The sequence below is a fragment of the Scardinius erythrophthalmus genome (genome assembly GCF_964197995.2).
Source record: "Scardinius erythrophthalmus genome assembly, chromosome: 15".
Lineage (NCBI taxonomy): Eukaryota > Metazoa > Chordata > Actinopteri > Cypriniformes > Leuciscidae > Scardinius > Scardinius erythrophthalmus.
In genome coordinates this window covers 15,843,952-15,860,397 of record NC_138235.1, presented here as the reverse complement: position 1 = coordinate 15,860,397, position 16,446 = coordinate 15,843,952, and the positions used below count along the sequence as shown (strand labels likewise).

At 38.6% G+C, this 16,446-nt stretch overlaps 1 protein-coding gene across 1 annotated transcript in view; it reads left to right on the top strand.

The window, feature by feature from the left end:
- The first annotated feature begins 4,808 nt into the window (after nucleotides 1-4,808).
- Nucleotides 4,809-16,446, top strand: part of prpf6 (PRP6 pre-mRNA processing factor 6 homolog) — a 28,709-nt gene continuing 17,071 nt past the window's right edge. Inside the window, exons 1-10 of the mRNA XM_081386371.1 lie at nucleotides 4,809-5,053; nucleotides 5,461-5,623; nucleotides 5,760-5,878; nucleotides 5,960-6,038; nucleotides 6,232-6,408; nucleotides 7,116-7,256; nucleotides 8,004-8,098; nucleotides 8,179-8,335; nucleotides 12,698-12,860; nucleotides 15,931-16,049. Coding sequence (XP_081242497.1) covers nucleotides 4,863-5,053; nucleotides 5,461-5,623; nucleotides 5,760-5,878; nucleotides 5,960-6,038; nucleotides 6,232-6,408; nucleotides 7,116-7,256; nucleotides 8,004-8,098; nucleotides 8,179-8,335; nucleotides 12,698-12,860; nucleotides 15,931-16,049 — 1,404 coding nt within the window. The 5' untranslated portion in view covers nucleotides 4,809-4,862. The remainder of the gene's footprint in view (nucleotides 5,054-5,460; nucleotides 5,624-5,759; nucleotides 5,879-5,959; nucleotides 6,039-6,231; nucleotides 6,409-7,115; nucleotides 7,257-8,003; nucleotides 8,099-8,178; nucleotides 8,336-12,697; nucleotides 12,861-15,930; nucleotides 16,050-16,446) is intronic.

Sequence of the window (16,446 nt, the reverse complement as noted above, 5' to 3'; positions counted from 1 at the left end):
GACAGGACGACTGCACCGTATTGAGGGGAGGATGGATGGGGCCATGTATCGCGAGATCTTGGCCAACAACCTCCTTCCCTCAGTAAGAGCATTGAAGATGGGTCGTGGCTGGGTCTTCTAGCATGACAACGACACGAAACACACAGCCAGGGCAACTAAGGAGTGACTCCGTAAGAAGCATCTCAAGGTCCTGGAGTGGCCTAGCCAGTCTCCAGACCTGAACACAATAGAAAATCTTTGGAGGGAGCTGAAAGTCCGTATTGCCCAGCAACAAACCAGAAGGATCTGGAGAAGGTCTGTATGGAGGAGTGGGCCAAAATCCCTGCTCCAGTGTGTGCGAACCTGGTCAAGAACTACAGGAAACGTATGATCTCTGTAATTGCAAACAAAGGTTTCTGTACCAAATATTAAGTTCTGCTTTTCTGATGTATCAAATACTTAAAAATCATACAATGTGATATTCTGGATTTTTGTTTTAGATTCCGTCACTCACAGTTGAAGAGTACCTATGATAAAAATTACAGACTTCTACATGCTTTGTAAGTGGGAAAACCTGTAAAATCGGCAGTGTATCAAATAATGTTCTCCCTACTGTATATGTACATATACATAGATACCTCATTAGTGTCTATTTCAATGGGCTGCTATATACGCCCTTTTGTAATGGTCAAATCCAGTCCATGAACATTCGAGAGCTGTGCATCTGCAACCTATTATTCACATGCATGAATATCTATATCTGCAATAGACATTAGCAGATGATTTATACAACATCAAAGACTTTATATACAAAAAGACTGTTCATTCCTATTACTTAAGAATGGGAGAAAGTGCAAAGTGCAATATGGTGGAATAAGTCCCGCCTTCTAAAGAAAAGAGCCAATCGCCGATTGGTAAAGTCATCGCAACACTGCAGCAGCCTGAAAAATTCAGTTTTTTTACAAAATTTATGAGACAGTTGTTGTCAGATTTTATTGGTGATTTCAAATATGAAATGTAATCATAAACTTGACGAACAGTTTTGAAGAATTTGATGTTTCCCCATTCAGTGGCATCAGTTCACCAAAAGCCAAGGTATGTATGGCAGACGTCATCCAATCTTACTCCCTCGACGTGACCAGAATTTTTTTATTTTAAAATTAAACAAATAACCGGTATTACCAGTAGATGGCGTCAGAGGAGCACTTATTTGCAAATTAATTTTTAGATATTATCAAATCACTAATATAACATTTAAAAATCTATTTTTTTTAAGCCACAGTCTCGTGAAAAACAAAACCTTTTCTTTTCTGAACGTCACAATTTATTTTTTATTTGCATTGTGTCTCTGCTTTGTTGATTATAATGAGAGCATTTGTACGCGTGTAGAACTTAGTAACCTTTTGCTAAACTAACTCATTCAGCATTTTGAGCGATACTCAGTAGGTTCTCACTACCGGTAACTTAAACACTTGATTGGTCATTATTTTCAACAGAAATGCCTGTGATTGGCTACAAATCTCAATGCTGCAAAAATCACATTGTAAATAGACACATTTGCAATACCGTTGAACTCACGACACAAATATAACAACCGGATCGCTTTAATTTACTGGCTTTTCTCTTTTATTAAACAATTACAAATTATACGTTGATATAACTCCATTAAACCTGCAATAAAAATATATCACTTCGCATTGACCTGACCAGGCAGCCGCCATTCCCTGACATTCCCAATTGAATGTCCCCATCCAAAGAGACTGGCACTTTCACTCCCGAGAGACGTTTCAAAGATGGCCGCCAAGTAAAATGAAGTGTTTTTGGTTGTACATAAAAACACAAACCAGCACATTTTCACTTCTGAAAGGTTATCCCAGCTCTGTGGTTTTTACAGCCATGGGCTCCTTTGAACAAACCACAACATATTCATGAACTTTCACTTGAGGTTTTCGCCATACCATGGAAATTTGGATTTCACACACTAAACCTCTCTCAGGTATAATCTGCTTCTGACCCTCGTTCACCCATTTTTTTCCCCCCTACCGCTACATGTCCTCTCCCTCTTCCTCCCAGGAGTTCTTTCCTTTCTCTTCCTGCTTCATTGTTCAAGGTTATGTGTGGAGGAAAACCAAAGCCAACTGCTCCATGGGAACAGATCAAAGAGAATAATTCCTTTCCTGTTCCTCTCCCCTGTACCTCCTCCAGTGGCTCAATCCTTGGGCTCCACACACGTTATGTGTTCTCAGTCCTGTTCACAATACTACAAAAGCGATGATAACGGGATTATGTTTTAGTCCTGATTATCACAGCGGGGCATACAAAGGACACAGAAATCTTCATGTCTCAATATTGAAAGACACAAATTCAACTAGTTTTCTATATAGATGTAAAACCATGGCATTTGACTCCAGTGCATTTCTGTATCAACATAACACTACTTTATCATGTGTATGGTGGTCAGTCAAGAAGATAAAGAGAATTAGAGTACTCCGAACCTTAAACTCAGCATGAAATGCCATTTGCATCCCAGATTGTACGTTAAAAAGTAAATAGGGTCAGTTTTTATTTCAAGGTCTGGACAGAGCTTAACCGATTATAACCGATTATACATTTTCTCAAACATGGAAACATCCAAGGATATCATGGGCTGAGAACGTAAAAAGGGTCATGTAAAGAAGTTCAGAAAGTTTGTACCAGTAACACTTTATTTTACAGTGCCCTTGTTACAAAGGCTATGTTACATGTACAATAACAGTAAATTATGCATAATTACATGCAACTAACCCTCAACCAAATCCTAATCCTACCCTAACCCTACATGTAGTTAATTAATGTTACTCGGTACTTAAATGTAATTACACTGTTCTTCTTCTTCTTCTTTTAGAGTTTATAATTACACTGTAATAATGACACCTTAAAATAAAGGTAACACTTACCGGTACAGCGCTAGTGGTATAAAAATATCCTGACGTTTCTGTAGTTTTAATTAAATTGAGTCTGGCAGGTGAGCTTAATGTTGGCCAATACTTCTGACATTAACATCATATCAGTGTGAGGAAAATATAAAATATCGGAGAGAACTTCAATTCATATTGCAATCGATTAGCCCATATCAGGCCACTGAAAGTAAGGGATTTTATTGTATTTGAATAAGTTGTGTGTTAAACACAGTCTGGTTCAGCAAGCATTTTTACGTGAATCTATAAGCTTTCAAGAACTGTCTTCTCAGCCCAGTTTAATTTTCTGAAGGTGCATTTATTAAATTGACCTGAGCCCTTGAGTCTGATGTGACAGTGTCTGTTTTCATTAGTGTCTGTTCAGAGAAATCCACAGCAGCAGCATTGAGGTAAAGCGAAGATGGTTGATGGATCCCAACTGATAAAATATGAACTTAAAATTAGCTATTTACTTCCACTGGCATGCACAGATTGATTTTATTTAACATTATAAGAACATATTGAACTTTAAAAATATGAACTATAGCGTGCAACGTAGCATGGCACTCACCAAGAATGGATTCTTGAAGCTCCATTAAAAAATCCATTAAAACTGCTTACTCATTCAAAGTTTTAACATCAAAGTTTCAGTTTCTTACTTTAGTATTTCGAATTAAAGTCACATGAAACGGAAGTTGCTGTAGTCATTTCTTCCCTATTGAGATATATCCAAGTGAAAGTAGGGCGGGGCTTGATTTTGTCCATGGGGAATTAATTGGATGGTTGTGATTTGCTATTGGTGGATCTCCTGTGAGTGACAGGTTGCCCCGCCCTCACGCCAGTAAACACATCATCAGAGAAGAGAAGAGATGTCGCTGCAAGAGGGATGGGAAGTTACTTTGATTAAACATGAATTTAAAACAGTATTATGTACACAGATTAATCATTTAGAATAAATACTGCAATATTCCATAAAAAAACATAATTTTATAGTGACTTGAAAATAACTTTTTTAACAAAAGTTTAACAAAACTTTTTTTAACATATGAAACAGAATTGCAGGTTTCCAAACTCTCCCATTGTCTTCCACTGGTCAGACTCAGAACAACAGAAAGCCCCGCCCCAAACTCACCCCATTGGTTGAGCCGATGTTTCTGCAATGGGCAGGGACAGAGCCACAGTGTTTACACTTGTCAGGGGATTCGGGTTACAAACGATTTACTTTTAATTATCTCTGCATATTAAGCTGGAATAAAAGTAGGCCTAAGTATTATAGTACTAAAATTTAAACTCTGCACCTTTAAGTGCTGTTCTGAAATATAAATCAAGCCTCTGCTGCCCTCTGTAGATGACACTTACACTGATGATCTCATAAGTATACATTATCTGACAATAAACATTAAGTGACACAAAGCTTTATTAATATAGTTGTATAATTTTAGTCCAAAAGGTCTAATTTTTCTGTTGAAAGAACTAATTCAAGCAAATAAATGTGTAAAGATCAGGATAGCTAATTTAATCATAATCATAATCATAATTTGAAATCAAAAGGATAGATGCATAAAATAAAACTTAAAATCAAATTCAACAAACCTTACAATATGATTTTCAATTTATCTTTTCAAAGATGATTATTTGATCATATGATATAAATTATAAATCAGACGCATGCTTTAAGATGGAAGGGAAGGTTGAGGTCATAGGCATAGCCTACATAATATGTTTAGGTTTTTATTCTTATTTTTCGTCTCATTTCAACTTATTTCAGTTATTTTGGAAACGTACTTTAATCCAAAAACAGGTGAATTTAGGTCAGGCTACTTCACACCGCCCGTCTTATGGTGGCGATAGTGACACTAAAACCACACGTTAAAAACACACTTGAACGTCACCGGAAACGCGACTGTTGTTGTTCCGGAAGTGAAGCGTGTTGTCGGTAGCTCAACGATGGCGAGCGCCACAGCGAAGCAACCTGCGAAAACTGGGAGCAAAACCCCGGCCGGGGGAGCCGGAGGCGCCGCGAATGGAGCTCCTGCGATGCCGCTCGCGTCTCCGCTCATGGGGGGCTTGAACAAGAAGAAGAAGCCGTTCCTCGGCATGCCTGCGCCGCTGGGTTACGTGCCCGGTCTGGGCAGAGGGTGAGACACCCGTACAAATAATCCCCGCAGTCTGATCCCAATGTAGTTAACGTTACTTATTTGACTGAATAACACTGGCTGTTTGTTTGTTTTTTACTGTTTTTTAGACACCTAAGTTATATAAAGTTATGAACGTTATGCTGTGCTGTTTTGTGTATTATAACGTTTCGTTGATGTGTTACTGTTAAAGTCGTTTTGATGTTGTCTTAATGTTATGTTGTAATTTTTCAGTTTTGTTTTGTGTTACTCTGTAATTACTAGGGATACATTTTATATATATATAATCCTATATGTAAAATATATATATAAAAATATATAATAACATATTTAAATTTTTCTGAACTTTTTAACATTTTTCTGTGAATCCCTGTTTGAAAACGGCTGTTGTAATGCATTGTGCTCTGCAGTGCCACGGGTTTCACAACACGGTCTGACATTGGTCCCGCACGTGATGCCAATGACCCGGTGGACGATCGGCACGCACCCCCTGGGAAGAGAACAGTGGGCGATCAGATGAAGAAGAACCAGGAGGATGATGAAGAGGATCTGAACGACACTAACTATGATGAGGTACATCATTCTGAAGGGAGTCATGTTGACTTGATGTGCAAAATGGGATTGCATGCAAAAATGCAACTTAATAAATATAGAAAATTATGTTTATTTATTAGTGGCTTTGTAAGATGTGTTGTTCTGTATCTTCTAGTTCAACGGCTATGCAGGCAGTCTGTTCTCCAGTGGGCCGTATGAGAAAGACGACGAGGAGGCCGACGCCATCTACGCCGCGCTGGATAAACGGATGGATGAGAGGCGCAAGGAAAGACGGTGAGTGTGGACTTTCTTCTCATCAACGCTTGTTTGTTTTTGAGTAGCATCTCTTGGCTCATTTCACTGCTGTATCTGCAGGGAGCTGCGAGAGAAAGACGAGATTGAGAAATACCGTATGGAGCGGCCCAAGATTCAGCAACAGTTCTCAGATCTGAAGGTTTGTGTGGATCGTGGTTGTTATTGAGCTGCTAAATTATGATTATGTAAATTTGAATATTTCATAGTTTTTACAGTTTTTTTTTTTTTTCACATAAAAGCAGCCTTGTTTCAAAAACATTTAAAAAAAATCGACTTTTGAACCATAGTGTAGCTGTCAACGATAACCCTGTTGCATTGTCTGTACCTTCCAGAGGAAGCTCTCTGAGGTCACAGAGGATGAATGGTTGAGTATTCCTGAGGTGGGCGATGCCAGGAACAAACGTCAGAGGAATCCCCGCTACGAGAAGCTCACGCCTGTGCCGGACAGCTTCTTTGCCAAGCACCTCCAGACCGGAGAGAACCACACCTCTGTTGACCCACTGCAAGGGGTGAGTAATGTTACGACACCGGTCACATTGACTTTAAAGTCCCCCTCTAGTCAATAATTTTATCCCTTAAAACTCACCTCTGATCACCAAAATTACATATTCAAACGTTTTTTTCCTTGGAAAAAAAAAACATCATTCCTTAAAATAGTTTGAATGTAACTCTACACCCTTGCCTCATTTAGTATGCGTGGTTCTATGAATATGCAAATGAGCCCCGCCTCCACTCACTCACACCAGCTCAGAGATCCACTCGCTGACGATCACACGTTGGCCTGATTGGTTACAAGGCAGTTTGTGACGTCAGAAACACCAGCGATTTCAAACCTTTGATTCACTGCATTTTTAAGGAGAAAATACTCAGCAATGGTGTTGACTCATGAATTTACACATGGTTATTACACAGCATATTAAAAACACCACATAGACAACAACATTAAAAGCTTGATTTTCACCACAGAGGGGCCTTTAAGGAAAATTTGAGGAGTAAACCAGAGACAGACTTACTGCATGTTGCCACATTGTGCACTGTATGCAAATTTGTGTTATGTATGAGAACATTAAATGACCTCTCATTGTCTAAGGCATATGAATATAACCAGAGCCCAATGCATTGCAGTGTGGGATACAGGATTCAATGCACTTGACCGTTTCATTGCGAAATACAAAACAAAAATTCAGTTTCTAATTGAAATGCTTCCTTTTTTTAGCAATTTGGTGGGCTGAACACACCCTTCCCAGGGGGCTTGAACACGCCCTACCCAGGAGGCATGACACCCGGTGCTGGAGAGCTGGACATGAGGAAGATCGGACAGGCCAGGAACACACTGATGGACATGAGGCTCAGTCAGGTGACGCACCATAGCATCTTAATTCCATACTTAATTAGTTTGACTTGAAGAAAGCCAAGAGTTTCAGGGACTGCATTTACATGCACCCTCATAATGTGATTATAATTAGATTTAGAGAGTATTGTGATTAGCGTTACCTTTTGTAAACACAATACTTCAGTCAAATTGATGCAATTTAGCTCATAGTCGTAGCAACCATAATCGTTGTAAACTTGTTTGAGACGTACACAAATGGCATGTCACGCTCCTGCAGTTATACGCAGATTCGTAAAAATGGCGGTAAAGAAGCCATCGCATAGAAACTGAGTTCTTGTTCACAATGTTGCACTTGAATCTAATGCAGTGCATTAATGATTGAAAGCACATTTTTAGGTGCATCCCCGAAAAACATTACTGAGACCACAGACCAAAGAACCGGCAAACTTATCCGTGTGACCAGAGTTCATCATTTATGCTGTTCATTGGGATATTGTGTGAATAATGGTGGTAAAATTAATTACAGTTCTTAGCGAAGCCAGAGATAAGTTGTCTGTGTTATTGTGTAACTGTTCATTTATAATTATCTACATGTACTTAATGTAGGTTTAGGGTTATTTGCATGTAATTATGCATAATTTACAGTTATTGCTTTAGTAACATGTAACAAAGACACTGTAAAATAAAGTGTTACCATCCTTACTCTGGTTATTGTAAATAATCACTTTATGGGTGATTATGTAAACACAGTCGATGTCTTTGTGTCTCCAGGTGTCTGACTCCGTGAGTGGTCAGACTGTTGTCGATCCTAAAGGATATCTCACCGATCTCAACTCCATGATCCCCACACACGGAGGAGACATCAGGTACTTAGTGTTTTACATCTGACCCTCACATCTAGGCTGTTTGTATTGCATTTGGTAAATGTCATTCTGTGTGTGCGCAGTGATATTAAGAAGGCCCGTCTCCTCTTGAAGTCAGTGAGAGAAACAAACCCCCACCACCCCCCCGCCTGGATCGCTTCTGCCCGTCTGGAAGAGGTGACTGGGAAGCTGCAGGTGGCCAGAAACCTGATCATGAAAGGCACTGAGATGTGTCCGAAGGTGAGAGACAAGAGGAGGAAAGAAATAGTCATGTGTGACTTGATATACTCAAGGCGAAGTTCTTGTTCATTCTTTGCTTGTGGGTAAACAGAACTTTATAGCGATAAACTGTTAGCGAACATCCTGATGCTGAAAGCCACGTTTAGATATGTAAATATGTGCTACACACTTTCAAGCAAATCTCTTTAATGAATGATTCAGTGACTAATACATTTAATTCACTCACTTGTCGCCACCTACTGGTGTAACGATGTAATCGATACAATCGTTATTTGAAGTGTCAAGTTACTTTCGGCTTTGATCGCAAGTCTTTATTTCTGAACTATAAACTCCGTACTTCTGTGATAATTAGTATTTTTGCAACACATAAATAATGATACTGTGTGGTTGTGAAGCTGTTTCATACCTATACATGACAACTGTTCTGAACGGCTGAACTGCAGATCTGAACGTTCGCTGTTGTGATCGTTTGTCAAAGGTTTAATAGACATAGGGTGTTTGAATCGAGATTGTGATCTTTTAACGATTAATCATGCTGCTCTACAATAAAGCGGCTCGCCAGTGTATTCAAGTTTTTATTCATGGACGTCTGACCTCAATAAACTGAACAGAAGCAATGAACCAGAGTAGACTTCAAAGTCAAAGAAGGAAGAGCCTCAGAGCCGCACCTTCCTATTAAATAATTGCCACGGACCAATGGTGGTTTGAGGGCGTTTACCAGACAGCAAATATTTCTGAAAGTTTGCATTGGCGAGCTGTTTCGAACTCTTAAAGGCCCCCCGAAATAAAAATGAATGTATTTTAGCTTTTAGTATGAATATGTTAGCCTTAAGGTTATGAATAAGCTGGTGTGTTCCAAAACAATAACAAAATTCGCATTTAGGAGATATAAGCATTTAAAACTTAGTCTCTCACTTCCGCTAAAATGGATCACAGATTTGTGACATCACTGCGGACTTCAGCTTCTCATCACATCTTCTGTGACTGTCCAATCAAATGCTCTCTAGAATCTAAAGCTCCGCCCCCTCTGCCATAAATACCACCTGGCGAAAGCGACCGTTGACCGTCACGAAGCATGGGTGAGAGATGTGAGTTCAGTTGCTCAAACGCTCAAGATTTATTCCGTTTTCTTACTTTACGTTGGTTAAGAATGCAGTTTGTGAGGTAAACTAAACACTATTGGCTATTTGAAAAGGGAGAGGAGCCATTTGATTTGTCCCGCCTTAGCTCCTTTCTGTTTCAGTGGAAATGACGTCAACGCATCATACAAAGCTGCGCGTTCAGTGGGCCTTTGAAATTAATTTCTTCGATTTCGAATTAAGTATTTAGAGGTCTTTATACTAATTTAGGTGCTAGAAAACTTGATTAAATTTACAAATGGGTCTCTGGTAATAAAATATAAAAGGAATAATTCACCTAAAAGATGATTGAATTACTTCTGTGGAAGATTGACAGAATTTTTCAGTCTTAATTTCCAATAGAGGATCATCGTAATTGATGACCGAATTTTCATATTTGGTTAAACTGTCCTTTAAAATAAGTAAAACAGGATAGGCTGACTCTGTGTGTCCTGTAGGGGGCGGTGTGTGTGCGTGTGCGAACCATTGAAGGTTTAAAGCTTTAGGAATGTTGACAGTGTTGACAGGTTGTTATAGCGATAGATTTAGCTTGCACTTCCTAAAATGTTAAATATGGTTCAAGAACAACATAAAAATGTCATGGTGAATGGATTAGGCCTTGTTTATGTAAGCTGTGCCTTCAATTTGTCTACTGGTGCTGACTTTGGACTCGGAGAGAAAGGCCTGGAAATGAAACCGTGTCAGGCCCTTTTGCTCTCAGTGTGTGCACAGCTTCATTTATATGTTGGGAAATTCCTGCAGGCTCATTAATCAAAGTTAATAGTTCAGCTCCACATTTCAGCAGAAGAACAGTGACACCCTGGCTGTCCCACTTTGACGAGATCTCTGGGCACGATCAGTACGTTCAGTCGTCAAACACGCCCGTGATGAACAAACATGCTGATTTGGCAGCTGATTCATTTTGAGTGCTCATCTCCAGCTTCCTCCAGCTCCTCCTCATTTACTCCTTACGTGCTTTTGTTCTTTGATTTCTCTTAAAGGCCATGTACGCACTGTAGAGTTTCAGGAGTGACAACCGCGTTTAAATGCAAGATTGAGTCCCATAAATTATCTGTGTGTGTACGTGACTGTGCGAAACTGTGATTGACACCCTGGTAACTATAGCAACGTTCTGGCATCTCACGTGTTTTGGTATCTGCAATTAGGAACAAAATAATATTGCAGTGTTGTGTTTAGCAATTTTAACTAAAGCACAGTCGACAGAGGCGTCATGTTCTGAATATGAGCGCACTCTTGCACGGATTGTAGTTTAAAGGGAAAATTTTCCCAAATATGAAAATGATCCCATGATTCACTCACCCTCAAGCCTTCCTAGGTGTATATGACTATCTTCTTTCAGACAAACACAATCAGAGTTATATTATAAAATATCCTGACTCTTCCAAGCTTTATAATGGGATTGAATGGCGCCCTTGATTTTGAAGCCCAAAAAAACCGCATCCATCCATCATAAAAAGTCATCCATACGGCTCCATCCATACGGCTCCAGGGGGTCAATAAAGGCCTGTTCCCACACTGTGTAGATTTGTTTTGTTATAGCGGTTGTCACTCTCTGCATTTTTCTGGAGTTAATGCAGTTGTCATTTCCGTACTGAATTACTGAAGTGTGCGTGTACAGACCTGGATAAAGCAGTCAAAGGGGAATTGACAACCAAGTTAATCTGCAGTGTGTGTGTTGGGGCCTTTATGATGTTTTAGGTGCAAGAAACCTTGATTAGCTTTATAAATGGGTTGCTGATAATTAGGGCTGTACTCAACCAAAGAAAATCTTGGTCGACTGAAGTCCTGAAGTTTTCGACTAAAAATGACGTTAGAAAAAATACGTTAAATTAATTATCTGCGCACTGTGCGCAGTACTTGGTAGCCTTGTTGTCCGCCTAAATGAATTATAAATGAACGCGGCAAAAAATCGACCAATTCAGAATTTTGGTCGAGCCAGAACGTATTGACCAAATAATCGACTAATCGACTGGGAGAATACAGCCCTACTGATAATAAGTAGAATATGGCACCTCGAATAGGGATATTTCACCCAAAATATGAAAAGATATTTTGAAGAAAGTTGGTAAACGAACCATTTTGGTGATTTCCAATTTTGTGGACAGAAACTATATTTGAGCTATTTTATCCGAATTCTTCATACAAAGCAGGGCTCCAGTCTGCTACTAAATACACGAGGAGACTAAATGAACTTTTCTGCAACTGTAAGGCATAGCATGGGATGCAATTTTGAAAAGTCAAACTGTTTGGTTGCCAACATTCTTCAAAATATCTTCTTTTGTGTTCAACAGGAGAAAGAAAGTCATACAGGTTTAGAATAGCATGAGGGTGAGAAAATGACCATTGGGGGAAATATCCCTGTAAATTGGAACTAATGTATATGAAATACAACAAAATGGTTTAATTCAACAAAATATTTTATGAAACTTTATTTTATGAATCTTTAGGGAGCATTTTGGAAACTAAAGTCATTTTTTGGCTCCCTCATCATTTTATTTTTTTTTGTTTCCGGAGCCCTGATGAGGATGTTATCTGTTCTGAGATTTTGTCTGTTTTTAATTCTTTCCCCGCCAGGTTTTTTTTTTTTTTTTTTTTTTTTACAAAGTCACTTGTACAAAGGCATTTGATAATTTTCACAAAACCTTCTTGGACCCCAGAATTTTTTGTTGTATGAATATCTGAACATGCAATATATCAAAAGAAAAAAAGCCTTTTTTTTTTAAATCATTTTATTCTTCATGCGTTGTATTTTTTAATCAGCACTTGCATGTGGGTACGTTTCATACAAAACATAAATAGATTTTTCATTCCAAATTTTTTCAAAGACTACTGTATGTCTGGATTCAGATTCAGGATGATGATCAAAACATAGATGGAGTCCCTCAACACCCCCAAAGCTCCACAGTCGTTTCCTCTTCATGGGTCGACATTTCAGCCAGTTTTGATTTATATGCTGTTTAACGTCTGATGATCGCATTATTTTACATGTGCATAAGCAATGCTTCTATCTCTTGTTTCTGCTCCTATCTCACCTGGAGATTCAGTGCTCTTTCAGAAGATGTGTTGTAGAGCCCCCTACCATATAACAGTGAAAACACGGAAAGCCGGAAATGTCCTTCAATGACTGGAAAGGGTTAATCTAGAGTGCATCTGTGGATGTATTATCTTCATAGAGTGTGGATGTATGTGTATAATCTGTGGTTTGTGTGTGTTGTCTGTTCAGAGTGAGGATGTTTGGCTAGAAGCCGCCCGGCTGCAGCCTGGAGACACGGCGAAGGCAGTGGTTGCCCAGGCGGTGCGTCACCTCCCTCAGTCTGTGCGCATCTATATCAGAGCGGCTGAGCTAGAGACGGACATCAGGGCCAAGAAACGAGTGCTCAGGAAAGGTCAGTGTCTCTCTTCTATTCCTCTTCAGTTTTTTCTTCACACAGTCGCCTCCTTTTTTTTTCTGCCTGCATACTTGTGTGACAGAGACGGATGAATTGTTATGTTTGAAAGCTCTATCAGTCTCAGCTTGTTAAACGTCCTGAATCTTCCCCTTATAATAAAAGGTATCTCTAAACAGGCTGGCGGTTCTACTTCATCAATGTCTCTAGCGTGATTATCATGTTAACTCTGTAAAGTAATGTGCTTTAAGTGAAGTAATTAGTGTCATTAAAAATCCGATGCGCTGTCATTTTAGTTCCAGTTTGATGATTATTCATGATGTGGTTTACATAGTGTTTGCAAAGGAATGGATTTTGTGCTTTCTAGAGAAAGTTTCTGAGGTTTTGCTTGCCCATGCACGTGCCAGGGGGTTATGGGGTACTTTAATTACAGGGGTAACCGCTGTATTTCTGCTTTTCCATAAACACCACCTACTGTCAGTGAGTGGATTTGCATTTCCATTCCCCCCGTTTTCTTTTTTCTTGTTCAGACCATTTTATAACATATAATTTATAACATTTATGTTATAACATTTTATAAGTAATTTTGTCAACTTATTATTTGAACTCTAACGTTGTTTAAATAATAGTTTTTAAGGACATTTTACAGGTTAGGATGTTACCGTAGAGGTCAGTGCTGTTTTTAAAGCATTGCTTTTCTGTTGTTTTTCTCTGTATGCACCTGACAGATGTCTGACTGTTGTGCTCGCAATTTGTTTTTGCAGCATCTTGTGTCATCGCTGTGTTTTTATAACACTGCAAGCTCTCAAGGCAAATATTTAAAAAGCTGAACTTATTCTAGCTTGACACATTTTTTTTTTCACCGCCTTTTTTCTTGTGTTTCTGATCCATATCTATATAAAAGCCAGTGGTATTATGCTCATGTTGTTGGTCAGCTCTGTTTACTCATTTATGTATTATTAAAAATGCATTAATTCAATTCATGCATATTACAGACAATGATCTGAATAGCTCTTCTATGATGAAATTGTTTTTAATTTTTTAATTAAATAATTTTTTTATATTTTTTAGGGCCATAAAATCAAACATGTCAAAGTGAACAGTCCTGATATCACAAATAAGAAATAAATCCACATTTAAAGAATGAAAAAAGAAGAATTTAAGAGTTGTTGTTATTATTATTATTAGTAGTAGTATTAGTATTATTATTATTATTATATCTATTATTGGTCCTAGTTAAAATTCTAGCTGCAGAATTTTGAACGTACTGTAGCTTATTTAAAGTACACTTAGAAACCACAGCATGTAGCGTATTACAATATTCAATGCAGGATAAAAGAACGAATAAATTTACTTTTCTGCAGCTGTAAGGCATAGCATGGGATGCAATTTTCAAAAGAAAAAGTCTCTACAACATTGTGTACAAATATCAATAAAGAATCAAAGATCACTTCTAGATTCCTCAATTGTTTCTGAAACTCAGGTACAGAACCATCAGTGATAAGAGGTGTTTGGCCAGCTGATGAGGAGAACCAATAACCTTAACCTCAGTTTTATCACCTTTTAAAGGTCCCGTATTATGCCCCTTTTCACAAGATGAAAAATAATCTCTGATGTCTGATGAGTGTGTATGTGAAGTTTCAGTTCAAAATACCCAACAGATAATTTTTTACAGTATGTTTAAATTGTCATTTTTTGGGGCTCAGAAAAACGCGCTGTTTTAGTGTGTGCCCTTTAAATGTAAATGAGCTGCTGCTGGACGACCCAGGGGGCGGAGCTTCATGAGCTTGCGCTCAGTCTGTCAGGACAATTTCATCTCACGGAATGATGATAATATCAGAAACTCTCAGTAACGGTGTCTAGTTCGAGTCGGACAATAATGCCTACAGAGTCAGAGTGCTGTATAGAGATGAAACAGGTATAGTTTAGTAGTTTAATTACGGTTATTATAACGTATTTGTCATCTGCTTGTATGTATCCACAATTAATAGCCTACAACAAGTCTGCTGTTTCGGACCAGGTCCGAATGATGATCAAACATATACTGATGAGTTTAATAAAGTTTATTGTACATCACACAAAAGATGAAGCGTCAGTTTTACTTCAGAAAATCACCGTAAGAGCTTAGTAAACACAGTAAGTTATTAGAAGTGCGCAAGTACATAAACGAATTTCGGTAGAGTTGAGGGAGCATTCCTGTGGGCGGAGGTTAGTCAAAGAACGGTTTTAGTGACATCATTAAAGAAGGATGTAGAGGGGTGTAGTCCAAACGGGCCGTTTGATGTAGTCAACTTCTGTTAAATAAAATATCTCGCTTGGCATTGAACTTTGAGCTTTATAATTTTACAGATATTATTTATACTCTAACAACAACATTACACACTAACTAAAGTTTGAAACATGGGATCACGAAGAACGGGACCTTTAAACAAAGAAAGTTACATTTACATTTAGTGAGCAATGAAACCGCCTCACTTTTTCCATGTTTACAATGAATCTAGATCTGTGTGTCGTCAGCATAAAAATTATACTTTATACCTAGAGTTTGTAAAAGCTGGCCAAGCAGGAATAAAGACTAAAAAGTAAGGGTCCTAAAATTGAGCCCTGAGGGACACCAGTAGAAACTGGTCCATTGTCAGACCTGTATTCGCCTAAAGCAACACATGGTCTGCGTCCGATCTAATAAGATATAAATCAGTTTAAAACGGTGCCAGAAATACCAAAAGTTTCAAGACGATTAAGTAAAAGTTTGTGATTCACAGTGTTAAATGCGGCACTAAAGTCGAAGAAAATAAGAATAGTAGGAGATTTATTATTTTATTTCGTAGAGGGAAAAGTAGTGAAACGTTTTGGTGAATAAAAGAGGAAATTATATCATACAGGGGAAAGGTCAGTTCAGATTTCCAATAATTGTGTTTATGAATTATTTCATGAGAAGAAAAAAGAAAATAAAGAAAAGATTAAGTAGAAGGAGACTTACATTGGTAAACCTTAGCACTAGCTGCACTTTTTGTTTAATAAAAATCGTATCTATATACTGTTTCTATTTAATATCTGCATGTCTCCACAGCTCTGGAAAATGTGTCGAAGTCGGTGCGTTTGTGGAAGACCGCTGTTGAGCTGGAGGAGCCAGAGGATGCAAGAATTATGTTGAGCAGAGCAGTCGAGTGCTGTCCTACCAGTGTCGAGGTACACACACACACACACACACACACACACACACACACACACACACACACACACACACACACACACACACACACACACACACACACACACACTTGTACATCTTTGTGAGGACATTCATTGATACAATGCAATCTCTAGCTCCTTACCCCAACCCTACCCATCACCACTAGGTGCCAAACCTGAACCCTTACCCTAAACCTACCCTTAACCTAATTATAACCTTATCCCTAAAACCAAGTCTTGACCCTCAAACTGACCTTTAAAAGATTCTCAGAAAGTGAGGACCATCCAAAATGTGTTAATAATGGCTATGTTAATGCAACCGGTCCCTGTTCCTCACAAACATGATTATACAAGTACACACACACCAACACACACTCGAACGGTCCTAATCAGC